This window comes from Gambusia affinis, linkage group LG17, assembly GCF_019740435.1.
Source record: "Gambusia affinis linkage group LG17, SWU_Gaff_1.0, whole genome shotgun sequence".
In the NCBI taxonomy this organism is placed as follows: domain Eukaryota; kingdom Metazoa; phylum Chordata; class Actinopteri; order Cyprinodontiformes; family Poeciliidae; genus Gambusia; species Gambusia affinis.
The window spans coordinates 22940912-22954143 of record NC_057884.1 but is presented as its reverse complement, the minus strand read 5'-3'; the positions used below and the strand labels follow the sequence as shown (position 1 = coordinate 22954143).

The following is a 13232-nucleotide window of genomic DNA, read 5'->3' as shown; positions in this document are numbered from 1 at the left end:
GTTCCCTCTTCTCTTGGTGCAGTTTGGATGAGAAATCAGCCGATCCTGAGGGGGAAGGTGAGAGAGCTGAGCTGCAGAACGCCTCGTTAAAAACACAGCAGAGTTCATGTTTCACATGGATAATGACTCCATTACACATCATTACCCAGGACTGTTCTCACAGCCAGCTGACCTTTGACACCTCAGGTGAAGAAAAACAGTCAGCCAAATAAATATTTCCTAAAAGGAAAGCTTTGTTTATTTTCCTCTAAATAAATTATATTAGGTTTAATGAGGAAGAAATATTCAGCTGGGATTGTAAAGGAAACAAATGCAAAAGTTTCTTTTTCTCCTGAAATTCACCTTGAGAAAAGGTTTGATTGGCCACTAGGTGGCGTAAAAATCACATTTCTGATAATCTGCCTGGTCATAAAAAGATTTACAGGATCAATGTTGACCTTTAATATGACTTTAATAACTGCAAAAGGGAAACATCCACTGATATGAATAGAAAAACAATTACAGCTTCTGAAATGAGATTTGTAGTTTTTGTTTCTATACCAGAAAATTGAGTGGTAGGAAAAACTTTTGATAATTAAAAGTGTGAAAACAGCTTGAAATAAATTCACTGATGTTATTCTACATCACACTAAAAATGACCAAACATTGTTTTTGTGTATTTGAGAACATAATTTATTTACATAATACAATAATGAAAGATTAAACACACACACCCACACACACACACACAGCAGAATATAAATACGATGTACAAACTTTTAGAACTAAGAGGGGTTAAAAAAGCAGCAAGACCCAAAAGAAAGACAAAACAAAATGAATAGAAACCATAAAACTTTCAACCACCAATCAGTTAATTCATCACTTCTTGATGTCACTCCTTAAAGAAAAAAGAACACAACAGGTGAAAGGTGAACCCCTTCCAAAACGAGTCGAACAAACTGCACACGCGCTAGTGTCCAGGAAGCTAAGGTAACGGCAACAATCAGTCTTGGACGGTTTGAGGACTCCATTAGAGCCCAACGCGACAGGAAGTGAAGCACAAAAGTTGGCAAAAATGTCTCCCAAAAGGAATTCGAGTTGTGGGTTTGTGTCTTGGCAGAAATCCAGAGGGTTGAACGAATCTTTTTTGCTACTCAAGCCAGCAGAGAGCAAGCGTAGACTGCCAGTTAGTCCAAGTTGGCGCTGTTACCGGGCAGATTTCAGCCCGTTAGTCCGAGTTGGCGCTGTTACCGGGCAGATTTCAGCCCGTTAGTCCGAGTTGGCGCCGTTACCGGGCAGATTTCAGCCCGTTAGTCCGAGTTGGCGCTGTTACCGGGCAGATTTCAGCCCGTTAGTCCGAGTTGGCGCTGTTACCGGGCAGATTTCATAAAAAACACACCGGAGCGGGAAGCAATCAGCAGGACGTTTTTAAAGGGAAGCCACACCTTAACCCGCCTCCTCAGCTAGCATTAAAGCTCCAAACGCCGCAGAGAAATCACGAGAAGAAGAAGAAGAAGAAAAATTATGTTAGCAGAAACTGTGAACCGGGTCGGAACCGGAGGGAGAAAGAAGGAAGAGAAGTTGAGTTCAGGTCCGTGTTCTGAAATCTGTTAAAAGTCCAACAGCGAGGCGTGTTCATATTCTCTGGATCTTCTCGGCCACCACCATGGGGTTCTCCTTACGGATCTTGGCAGCGGCGTCGGCTTTGTAGTCGTACGGACAGTCGTGTTTGTCGGAGTAGCGGTGGATCCCGCAGAACAGATTCCCACAGCGGCAGCCGAAACCTGGAAGAGACGGAGGGGATTTATTACGACAATATGAGGACGGGAACAGGATTTCAGACAAACATCGGGAAGAAAAACTATAAAAAATATTTCTGGAAGGATTTAGACGGTTATTTACGACTAGAAAAAAAACTGATCCTTGGAAAACAGCCGTGAGAATCTTAAACTTCTGAATGAACGAGTCAGAGAGAGAAAATATTTCCTATGGAGGAAGGTGAAACCACTCAGTGTTTTATATTTTATATTTCCCACTGCTACTTTTGGATGCATAAAATATTTCTGTAGAGTGAAATTTGCACTAACAGCAGCGTTTGTTTTTTTGCTTGTGGAAAAATAAGTAAAATTTGAAAAAACTCAAAATATGATTTTAGAAAAAAAACACAAGAAATCAAAATGTTGAGTCATTTGAAGAAACTTGCTTAAAAGCTAAAATACTTCAAAAGACATAAAAATGTAAATTATAAGTAGATAAAGCTGGAGTCTCCAGAAAAAGCTGAAAGTTAATGAGTTGCTGAAATCAGGTGAAGTTTGCAGCAAGCACTGAAAAACGTGAAGGAAAACAATCGTGTTTTCTCACCAGTCAGGCCGATTTTTTTGCGACACATAAAGCAGCGGTTCTTTTTGGGCTTGGTGGGTTCGGAGGGTCCGACTTCTTCACTGCCAGCAGTGGAGGGGAGAGGAACTGAACTGGGGGGCTGATTCACAACTGGAGGCACAAAATCTGCTTTTAATCCAACTTTATCTCTACAGCACATTCACAGTGCTCCGTATCATTAAAAAAATAATAAAAGGTTATGATTTTACTAAAATCAAAAAGTGTGAACGTTAATCAGCTGGTCTGTTTCTGGTACCAACCTGCTTCTGTGTCGTCTAGTTTGTTCCCTGATGCTGGTTTCTCCTGACATGAAAGCCTCATTTCAGTCATCTGCTGCGTCAGCGAGGCGGCAGCTGAACTCCCACTGAGGAGGAGGAGGAGGATGAAGAGGAGGAGGAGGAGGAGGAGGAGGAGGATGAAGAGGAGGAGGAGGAGGAGGATGAAGAGGAGGAGGAGGAAGAGCAACAAATCATGAATCAGAAAAGATTATCTCAGTTTCTCCTCAGAGTCTCTCTGTTCATTTTAATCCTACATTTAATTCAGAAAGTGAACTAGAATGTAAAAAAATCTATTTATAATATTATATATATATATATATATATATATATATATATATGTATTTTTCCTTCACTTGTTCAGATCAGGAAGAAACAAAATTTTTTATTCTAATTTTTTTTATTTTAAACTTTATTTAAAAAAAAAACAACAAACAGATTTCTAAAGTTTTTAGTTTCTGTTTTGATACAGATTTACTCAATACATGAGATTATTATTAAAAAGCCCATTTATTTTAGGAAATTTACCACAATGTGAAATACATTATGGAGCTCAGTTACACGGCTAGATGTTTGAAAACCTTTATTTCTGTTAAATATGATCATTTTCCACTCAGTTAATAAAAACAACGTTTAAAATTAAAATTATATATTATAATTTAATGTGGAAATTGAGTGGAAGGAAAAACTGGTTGAAAGAGTAAATAAGTTCTTGAGACGACATAATCAAAATACTGATTAAAAATTGATTTCTTGAATGTCTTTTTTTTTTTTGGGGCGGGGGGGTCAAATTCAAGTTGTTTGGATATAGTTTATTGTGAAAGAGCTTCAACAGGAAGTTCTCACCTGAGAGGATCTGTGTTGTCAGAGGCAGCCGCCGCCGCCTCAGCCGCCTCCTCTGCAGCAGCGGCAGCTGCAGCGTTGTTCAAAGTGTCCTCTAAACTCTGAATGGCGGATTCCTCGGATGTAGAGCTGCTGCCTGATGGAGGAACAAGATGGAGGACAAGATGGAGGATCAAGATGGAGGAACAAGATGGAGGATCAATCGAAGCAGGTCAGAGTGAGCAGACAGATTCTGAGGTTCTCACCGATCGGGCTCAGAGAGCTGACGCCGCCGTTGTTCTGTCTCGACAGGTGCTCCTTGTGGCAAACGGAGCACATGCCGTTGGTCCTGGGGTTGCCATAGAAACCACAGCCAGTGGCGCACAGCATGGGAACGGGGCTCTGATTGGTCTCCTGGGCCATGGCAAAAATGTCCGCCACCGACCGACCGACAGATCCTGGAGACGCAAACAGATTCACGTCAAAGATAGGGGAAAATAATGAGGACAGATGGGTCACCGCGCAGGGAAATTACGGAACGGTCAGCCGAGAAACAAACATATATTTAAATGTAAATAACAATGATGGAGGATTAGGGCCTGGATAAAAAAAAATACATTAAATTACACAAATAAAGTCAAAATAATGCAAGACTAAAATCATAATATTCTGAGAATAAAAGCGCAGAGGAACAATTTGAAAATAATAAAAGAATAAAGTGATAAAATTTTGAGAATTAAGCCATAAAATTTCAAGAATGAATTTATGTGAGAATAATAAAAAGTGATCATGTTTTTCCAGCCTCCCTGCTGCTCAATGTTCTTTTTCAGTCCGTCTGTCCTGAGGTACAATATCATGGCTCGTCCTATAAACAGTAACATGTTAGCTTAGCAGCACCGTCATATTTGGTTGTACCCAAAATTAGGTTCCTAGTATTTGAACTGACTGTACATTGTGTCCTGTGTGACACCAGGGACACAAACTTCCAGAAACACGGAACAGAAAAACGTTTTCAAAGACAGGAAATCCGCTTACATTGTTTGTTTCATTACTCATTTTCATTCAATCTAATATTTTCAAGCTAAAGTTGCTGGCTAACAAGAGTTGAAAAACTTTTCCCTTTATTTACGACAACCAAAATGTACCTATTTATCTCTTAATTTTTGAGTAATTATTTACTCACAAATTATTTGGAAAGTGACTTAAAGAGTGAATAAATGACATCACTGTCTAATAGTTTTACAATTTGTCATAGTATAACGAAAGAAAATAATAATAATGTGAAAATCCAATACAGAACAAACAATAAATGCATTTAAAACCAAATTATCACTAAACTGGAAAACACTGTGAAGAAATATGTAAATATGATATTTCTACATTTATTTTGTATGATATAAATTCTCCAACAGTTTATTATGTTTATTACAATAAAAAATGCATTTTCATGCTTTGCTAGATAAATTTAGCCCTTTTGATAAATTATTCTCATTCAGTCCATATTTACACTTTTTATGTGAAAATATGGAGATCACTCTTAACCATAACAACAAAGGAAAACTTAGAAATAAAACAAATTTTAAATGGCCTTACACATTTAAATTTAAAAATAGTTTCTTAATCACAAAGAGATATTAAATTCCTTTAAATTCAATTAAATTTACCCCAGAAATTTGGCTTTAAAAAGCCAAAATTGGTTTTAACTTTGAATCTATAATTCTGGTATCATTTGTAGATTTGTGCTGTTACTTTTCCCCCCAAATATATTAAAATCTTTGAAATGTGCTGCTTCACTCAGATTCACTGTAACACAGACAGCAACAGGATATCATTCCTACCCACAGAAATCAGTTTCTACAGCAATTCTTTAAATAAAATTGTGAAAATTAAAAGATTTTATTTCAATCTAGGATTAAAAAGGATTTTTTTCATTTGAATTAAAATTAAAATAAAAATACTATCACCAACATGAAGTTGTCTCTTTTTGAGCTGTTTCTAGTTAGACCAGATCAATCTATGATTTTGATACAAAAAAGCTCAAACTCATACCAGCGGCTCAAATCAAATAAAAAAGATAAATTATATGGAGTATTTAACCCAGACACCTGGAGATCACATAGACAAAAGCCTCTAATGAGGAACTCCATGACCCACTAGCTCGTCTTTTCTAGCTTTAGCGTGGAGAATACCTGATTACATCGCTAAGAAAAATTTTAAATCACAATCCCAAAACATTTTGATTAAAACGTAATTAAATAAGTGACACAATTTGTTGTTTTCATTTGTTTCTTGATCGGTTTCTGGGCCACAGCCGTTTTAAATCTACAAATCCACTGAGTCATGCTAGCAGGCTAATGACCGATGCTAACAGCTTTGCTTTGAAGAATCCCCCTGATAAAACTTATTAGGACAACAGCTTTAATATTAAACTTACGTAAGGAACATTTATGTTAAATTAAAAGCAATAATTTAAAATTATACTGCTGTATATATAATTTATTCAAATAAATAAACGGTGCTAGCTTTGTTAGCCACAGTGATGGCTAATGATCATTCTCTGCTGCTAGCAGATTAACGTTAGCCAAGTTAAAACATGTAAAATACTAAAGTAATCACTTTTATATTACACTTAGTACAGGTTATTGCAGCTAATAAGTTAATTGACCGAAATATGGATTATTTGTAGGAAAAAACTCATAATTAGGACAGGTAAAGTTTCCGACGACACGTGCTAGCAAACCGTTCTCTAAACTGATTTGTACTTTAACAACTTTCTACATAAGCTTAAATTTTGTTTTCGGACATTTTCGCGCAAGTTGAGTGTATTTGTAAAACTATTCTTTATGTGTTTAACGTTTAAAGAAATAGGAACATATTTAACAGGACGGTTTTAACTTACCTTTAGTGACTGAGGAACGCTGCTTTTTTTAGCCGGTTTAGCGATCACGACCAAAAAACCTGACTTATCCTGAAGCTAACTAGCTGTCCAACTAACTAGGGCCGTCTAGGTGAGTCTTTTTCCTTTCTTTCCGTCGTTTCGGAGGTTCCTCGCCTTGGGGATGGTGGCTAATTTTGTTATCGACGGCCCCTCGGTCTGTAGCGCTGTGTTGGCATCTGTTTTGTTTTACGTGTTGGCTTTCTGATGATGGGAATTACGGATCTGTTTCGGTATCCGAGTCATTTGGCTGAGATAATATTAAAGATACGACTCCTTTTTTCGGCCTCCTCACAACAATAAGTTATATATATATATATATATATATATATATATATATATATATATATATATATATATATATATATATATATATATATATATATATATATATATATATATATATATATATATATTAGTGATAAATGACTAAATCGGTATTTCAAATCAGAGACATTGGCTAGAATGAAATAACTCTATCACTGATGCAAAATCTTCCCATAAATATAAACATATAAAATATAGGGGAAAGAAAATAAGAATAATTGAATTGAAAATTTGGGTCCAATACAAAAACAGTGTTTAATTTTTCAACCTACATATTTTAATTGCGGATGCCTGGCTTCTTCTTCTTTTTCTTTCTTTATTTTTGCAACGTTTTCTTTTAGAGTTTGAATGAATGAATAAATGAATGAATGAATAAAATGGGCCCTAGGCTCACATTTGGTCTCTTTGACTTGGACTATACATAAACTATGTTGGACACACAATTGTTTAGTCTGTTTTAATTTTTCATTTCACTTTAATTTTCATTCTGATGGAAGAAATAGTTCATATAAATTAATTAGCATTTCCAACCGGATCGTCCACAACCGACACATCACCACTGCCTGTGCATCTTTTCGACTTCCGGTAGTAGGCGTCACGGAAATTGTGATCCTGCGATTGGATGGCGGCCACCAAAGATTTCAACACCTTGCGAAACAGCAAAGCTGCTTTTCTGGGTTGCAGTTTCATGTTGCTACGTATTAAAGGAGGGAATGTTCGCCAGCCGAAACAGTGTTGTTGTTTGTTGATCCTGGAAAACATGTTGTGAAGGATATGCTGCAAGTTGCTATTGTTGCAAAGCCAAAAAATTGTGAAGGAATAACAGATTTATATATATATATATATATATATATATATATATATATATATATATATATATATATATATATATATATATATAGATAGATATATATATATATATAGATAGATAGATAGATAGATAGATAGATAGATAGATAGATAGATAGATAGATAGATAGATAGATAGATAGATAGATAGATAGATAGATAGATAGATACACACACACACATATATATGCTACTTTTTTTCTGCTTATAGCCAATGACAATCCGTCGTAGTAAAGTACATTAAAACAATAAATAAGCATTTTTTTTTTACAAAAAGAAGAGAAAGAAAAAGGGTACAAGGCTTCTCGTATAATATTCTGATAATAAATTACCATTTTGGGCCGCTCTGTAACAGGAAAAGGAAATACGCCTTGATGTCACGTCACCACCGGTTGTCCAGGGAACGCATTTAAAGCAGCTGCGCTCGACCAACCAGAGTCGCGGAAGAGCCAGCGCCCAGCCAATCAGCTTTCAGGGAGCGAGGATTTAAACCAACACTACAGGACTTGTAACCAAACCAGATTCTCCTTTCATTACGACTCTTCGCTTGTTTGCTAAAGCCACGCACATTTCAGAATGGCTCTGCGAGTGACCAGAGTGAGTATTTATGTACCTTCATTATTTTTTACAGTAGTTTGGAACATATTTAGTTATTTCTGGCTGATATTTAAATGTGAAATTTTATAAATTTTATTGCTACATATGGTTTCCCTTCATGCTTTAAGCAATCATAACTCTATATTAAAGCTATTGATCGTGCTTTAAAGCAACATTACGAGGCTTTCTGCATTTCTTATAGTAATGTTCTCTTTTCTGCAGAATCGCCTTGCTTCCTCCAGGACCGAGCTCGGAGGGGTGAAGGCCTGCGCGGTGGCTGGGCCCGGGCTGAAACCTCGGGCTGCGCTGGGTGAGATCGGAAACATCGCAGCTAACAAAGAGAACCCGAAAAAGGTGAAACTCCTTTATAAATCCTCTTTATTTTCAATCATATGGTTGTCATAACACACTTTAAAATGACTAGAACTCTGTATTTTCAGTGCAGCGTGTTTGCTAGCATTCAGCTAGGGGGCGCTACTAATCTCTGATTGTACTATAAATGGGTTTTCCTTAACTATTCAGCAAATATGTTGCATTAAGTAGCACTAAAATGTTAAAAGCAACAATCTAGTCCATGACGTTCATATATAATATATTCTTCTTGAATACAAACTCTTAGTAATGTTTTTTTTTTTTTTTTTGGACATAAATTTTATGCGAGTCCTCGATTCCTATATGGCAAGCCACCTTATCATAAAATGGCCGGGATGGGCTTGTGAAATTGGAGCCACATGCTAAATTTTTTTTTTTTTAAACGTAAACAATTTTGGCTTTAGAATGGAATTTGTTTTGCTCAATTTAAACCTGAACAAGTCTGTAGGAGTGAAACAAATGGAAATTTTTCACTTTGTACTTTAAAAATTACATTTAGCATAGCAGGACAGTTTTTTGAGTTTCAGTGTTTCTTGCCTCGGTTATCTACTGTAGACCAACTTTCATTTTGTTGTTCAGAACATCAAGACTGATGTGGTAAAGAAGACAAAAGTCACAGAAAAAGCTGAAAAGACCAAACAGCCAAAGCAAAATGCCGTCATTGCCATCGAGCCTGTCCCTGAAGTCCAGGTGAGTTGATCACATGTTGGTTGTTGTGAAACCCCAACTTACTCGTTTATAAACGACTATGGGGGTTTTTCAGGTTCAGCCTGAACCAGCGTCTCCCACTCCAATGGAGACTTCCGGCTGCGAGCCCGCTGACCTCTGTCAGGCCTTCTCAGACGTTATCCTGGAGACCGCCATCAGGGATGTCGACGCGGACGACTACGACAACCCCATGCTCTGCAGCGAGTATGTAAAGGACATCTACAAGTACCTCCGGCAGCTTGAGGTGAGCAACTAAACAAGGACTTGACCTCTGAACTGGGGGGATGAGCAGATGACTATTTGCAAAAATGTACTCAGGAGTGCAGTGCTGCAGAAAGTGGTGTATGCTGGGCCAGTTGGTGGTGCTGTAACGCCAAACGAAAGTGTTGCCAGATTGGTTTCCACCCAGTTGGGCTACTTTTGTTATCTTGTTCATTTCTGGACTCCCAAACGGCTGAATCGGTGTATCTGCATGCTAAATGACCGACTCTTCTGGAAGTAAAATGGCTTCCATGTGAATGGTGAATAATGGGTCACAATTTCTGGTTTCAGGTCGAGCAGAACGTCAAACCCAACTACTTGCAGGGTCAGGAGGTCACCAGTAACATGAGGGCCATCCTGATCGACTGGCTGGTTCAGGTCAACCTCAAGTTCCGGCTCCTGCAGGAGACGATGTACATGACCGTCGGGATCATTGACCGTTTTCTTCAGGTAACTGCAAATGCACATCCTATCAGTTGGTTTATTTTTTTATTTTATTGCTAATTGTGTTTGGTTGACCCACCAACAGGACCACCCAGTCCCCAAGAAGCAACTGCAGCTGGTCGGTGTGACCGCCATGTTCCTCGCCTCAAAGTACGAGGAGATGTACCCGCCAGAGATCTCCGACTTCGCCTACGTCACCGACCGGGCCTACACCACCGCCCAGATCCGCGACATGGAGATGACCATCCTGCGGGTGCTGAAGTTCCAGCTTGGCCGACCTTTGCCCCTGCAGTTCCTCAGGCGGGCTTCAAAGGTCTACGAGGTGGGTTGGCGGTTCTAAAACCCCGTTGATGCAGACGGTGTACAGTTGAGCAGCTCTGGTTTGCGCCTCAGGTAACCGCAGAGCAGCACACGTTGGCCAAATACCTGCTGGAGCTCACCATGGTCGACTACGAGATGATCCACTTCCCGCCGTCTATGGTGGCCAGCGCTGCTCTGGCGCTCACACTGAAGATCCTGGATGCAGGAGACTGGGTCGGTATCAACTCCTCTAAGTCAGGCCTGGGTGATGCAAGAACCACTTGCCTTTTCAAGATGGCTGCCAACTAATTGGCATAAAATATTACCAGTTTTTATGACTTGAATAAGCTTCATAAAAGATGCTTTGATTACACATGGCTGCCATTTTGAGGGAAAAAAATGGGCCCCAAAAAAGACTTCAATAGTTGGCGTAAGTGAAAACTATGATTTGACGCAGTATTTGTCTTAATGGTCATTTTAATGCATCAATTTTCCATGAAGTCGAAAATGTGACTTGTATTGGTCTTGGGTGTAAGTTGAAAAGGTTTTAATATGATAAATATTGGTTGTTGTAATTTTCCTTGGCAGCCATCTTGAATTTGTTTTTGTTTTTCAATCAAAAGCAAACGCCTGGCAACATGTGCCAAGATTTGAAATTTTGCTGAAGTATTTAATCTTTAAACACTTTAGCATAACACAGAATATTAGCTGTAAAACTTAAATAACTCGACATGTTAAGCATCTTGTAAAAATTATACTTTAACATTTTGGTTTTTACTTGTGATTAAAAAGTGAAAAGCTATAGCCTGGTCCTTCCTGTCAGAATTGACTTGAATTCAAAGTCCAAATGGAGGCTGTAAAACAAGATGGCTGCCTTGGCCTTGGTTCTATTACTATGGAAACCCAAAGACTGCATTAGTTGAAAAATCTGGATTTTCCAAAAATGAATCGCTCTGCTCTCTTCACCCTTCAGGATGTCACTCTGCAGCACTACATGAACTACACAGCAGAGAGTTTGCTTCCTGTTATGGCGCACATTGCTAAAAATGTTGTGAAGGTGAACGACGGTCTGACGAAACACGTGGTAAGTCTGCTTTCTCTCAACCAATCATGACGACCTTTAAAACCACCTTAACGGCCCAATGTCTACCGTCTCGCAGGCCGTCAAAGGTAAATACTCCACCTCGAAACAGATGAGGATCGCCAACATCCCCCAGCTCAAGTCTTCAGTGGTTAAGGATTTGGCAAAGCAGGCTGCTCAGTGACCGGACTCCCATCGGCACAATGTGCTGACTTGTACAGTGTAATCTTTTAAAAGACTTTTAATGTAGCTGGACAGTTGGCGTCCAAACAATCTTGCTCTGTTCTACTATTCTGAAGTTGCGTAATCCAAGTCCTTCTGCATTAGTTGACGTACACTATATCTACATCATGATTGCACAGTTTGAGCTAACTAAAGTTTTAAACCAGCTGCTGCAGACGACGAGGATCACTGCACCACTTCAAGATGGCCGGTTGCGTAAATGTTCAGTGGAGTTTGTTATCACGAGGGATTTTTGTTTTTTGTGATGTGTACAGCAATGCTTTTTAAATGACATGCCTTGTATTTTTAAACTTCTATTAAATGGTTTTGACCAGAACTTGGTGTTTGAGTTTAAATTGCCACTAGAGGGCGCTGGAAGACCAGGTTTTAGTTACTGGTTTGTTTGTATCGGGTGGAAAAGTAAAATCTTAAATGGATGCATTAAAACTAGTTGCTTGGTTTGTGGGTGGGACTTGTAATTATTACATTCATCTAAGTTTTGGCATCCTGAACTTGTGCTGAAATGGTTCCAAAAAACACAAGAGATCGATCATGTAATTAAACTTGACAGTTTAAAGTCCTCATGACTTTAAACTTTGGTCTGTTTGTCATTAAATGATTTACTAAGTACTTGAGTGACATTCTTACCAGTTTATCTTGAGTAAAAGTGTGAGCTGGAGTTTGTTTCCAGCTCACTTAAAACTAATGCAGATCTTAGAAGCACATCTTAAATTCTTTAGCATTTAGAGTGAAACTGTAGGGCTGCGACTCTGGCTGTCTGAAAATGGCTTTTCTCTGCCTGAAGAACAAACTACAGATTCAAATGAGGGTTTTATGGCATAAAACTTAAGCATTTTAACTCCCAGGGTTTGAAACACCTTTTGGGTCAAAACTATCTCCTGGCAGGAGAAAAGATGTGCAAGCTCAGGCAGGTAAGCAAAATACTGCTTTAAAGAAGCTGAGATCCACTTTTTACCACTCAAGAAATTTGAAACACTTTCCTCCTCTGACAGATGTAACTCAGTCATGTTTCTATGGTAACCAAGCAAAACACCTGTTGAGAAGCAACCTAGATATAAATCCACTGAAGCATCTGTTCTACCTAAACCTTTAGAGTGTAGTGTGATTAACTGCATAGGAAAGACAAGACAGCGACTCGTTAGCGGGTGTTAAAGACTAGATTGTGTTTTAGTTTACATTTACAGTATTTTCTGGGCTACACAAAGAAAAGACATAAAAACCTCTAAAGACATGAGCGCAACTTCCTTTATCACAAAATGGAAACAAACAGCGGTTGTATGATTTCTCGTCTTTGGCTAAAGACCACAATACATTTCTCCCGCTAGTGTTAGCTATAGCGTGTTTCTTTTACATTTACCCAGCATGCCCTGTGTCGTAGTCCGCTTCCTGCTTTTGGACCGGTCTCTTGTCTAAAATCTTCAGTCTCAGATGAATTAAACTCTATTGCGGTTTGATTGTGTGAACGGAGATTGGTCCAAAAGCAGGAAGTGGACTAAAGTGCAGGGCACTCTGGGTAAATACAACCAAAACAAATGCTACAGCTATCGCTAGCGGGAAAAATCCTACAACCGCAAAAATCTGGGGCTACTCCATCTTTATTTACATTTAGTGAAGAAGGATGTTGTGCTGAGTATCTTCTTTGGAGGTTTTTGTGTCATTT

The 13232-nt window shown here is 38.5% G+C and overlaps 2 protein-coding genes across 3 annotated transcripts; one reads left to right on the top strand and one right to left on the bottom strand.

Annotated features, from left to right (window-relative positions):
* Positions 1-648: 648 nt before the first annotated feature.
* LOC122847038 (AN1-type zinc finger protein 5-like) lies at positions 649-6620 on the bottom strand. Of its 2 annotated transcripts, none has more exons than XM_044144393.1 (6): positions 6355-6620; positions 3722-3913; positions 3480-3612; positions 2619-2722; positions 2341-2469; positions 649-1763 (listed from the first exon to the last, which is right to left on the bottom strand). In XM_044144393.1, exons 2-6 carry the CDS (start codon positions 3876-3878, stop codon positions 1615-1617), a joined length of 672 nt encoding a protein of 223 aa, XP_044000328.1. In that variant the 5' UTR covers positions 3879-3913; positions 6355-6620; the 3' UTR covers positions 649-1614. The 2 variants fall into 2 exon arrangements, with proteins under 2 accessions (XP_044000328.1, XP_044000327.1); XM_044144392.1 differs by having other exon boundaries at positions 2341-2484; positions 6355-6599.
* A 1384-nt stretch (positions 6621-8004) lies between these two features.
* On the top strand, positions 8005-11888 carry ccnb1 (cyclin B1). Its single transcript, XM_044144368.1, has 9 exons — positions 8005-8163; positions 8386-8517; positions 9115-9225; positions 9299-9487; positions 9796-9954; positions 10034-10270; positions 10342-10482; positions 11222-11332; positions 11409-11888. The coding sequence occupies exons 1-9, from the start codon at positions 8143-8145 to the stop codon at positions 11511-11513; spliced, it is 1206 nt and encodes a 401-aa protein (XP_044000303.1). The 5' UTR covers positions 8005-8142; the 3' UTR covers positions 11514-11888.
* The last annotated feature ends 1344 nt before the right edge of the window (positions 11889-13232 follow it).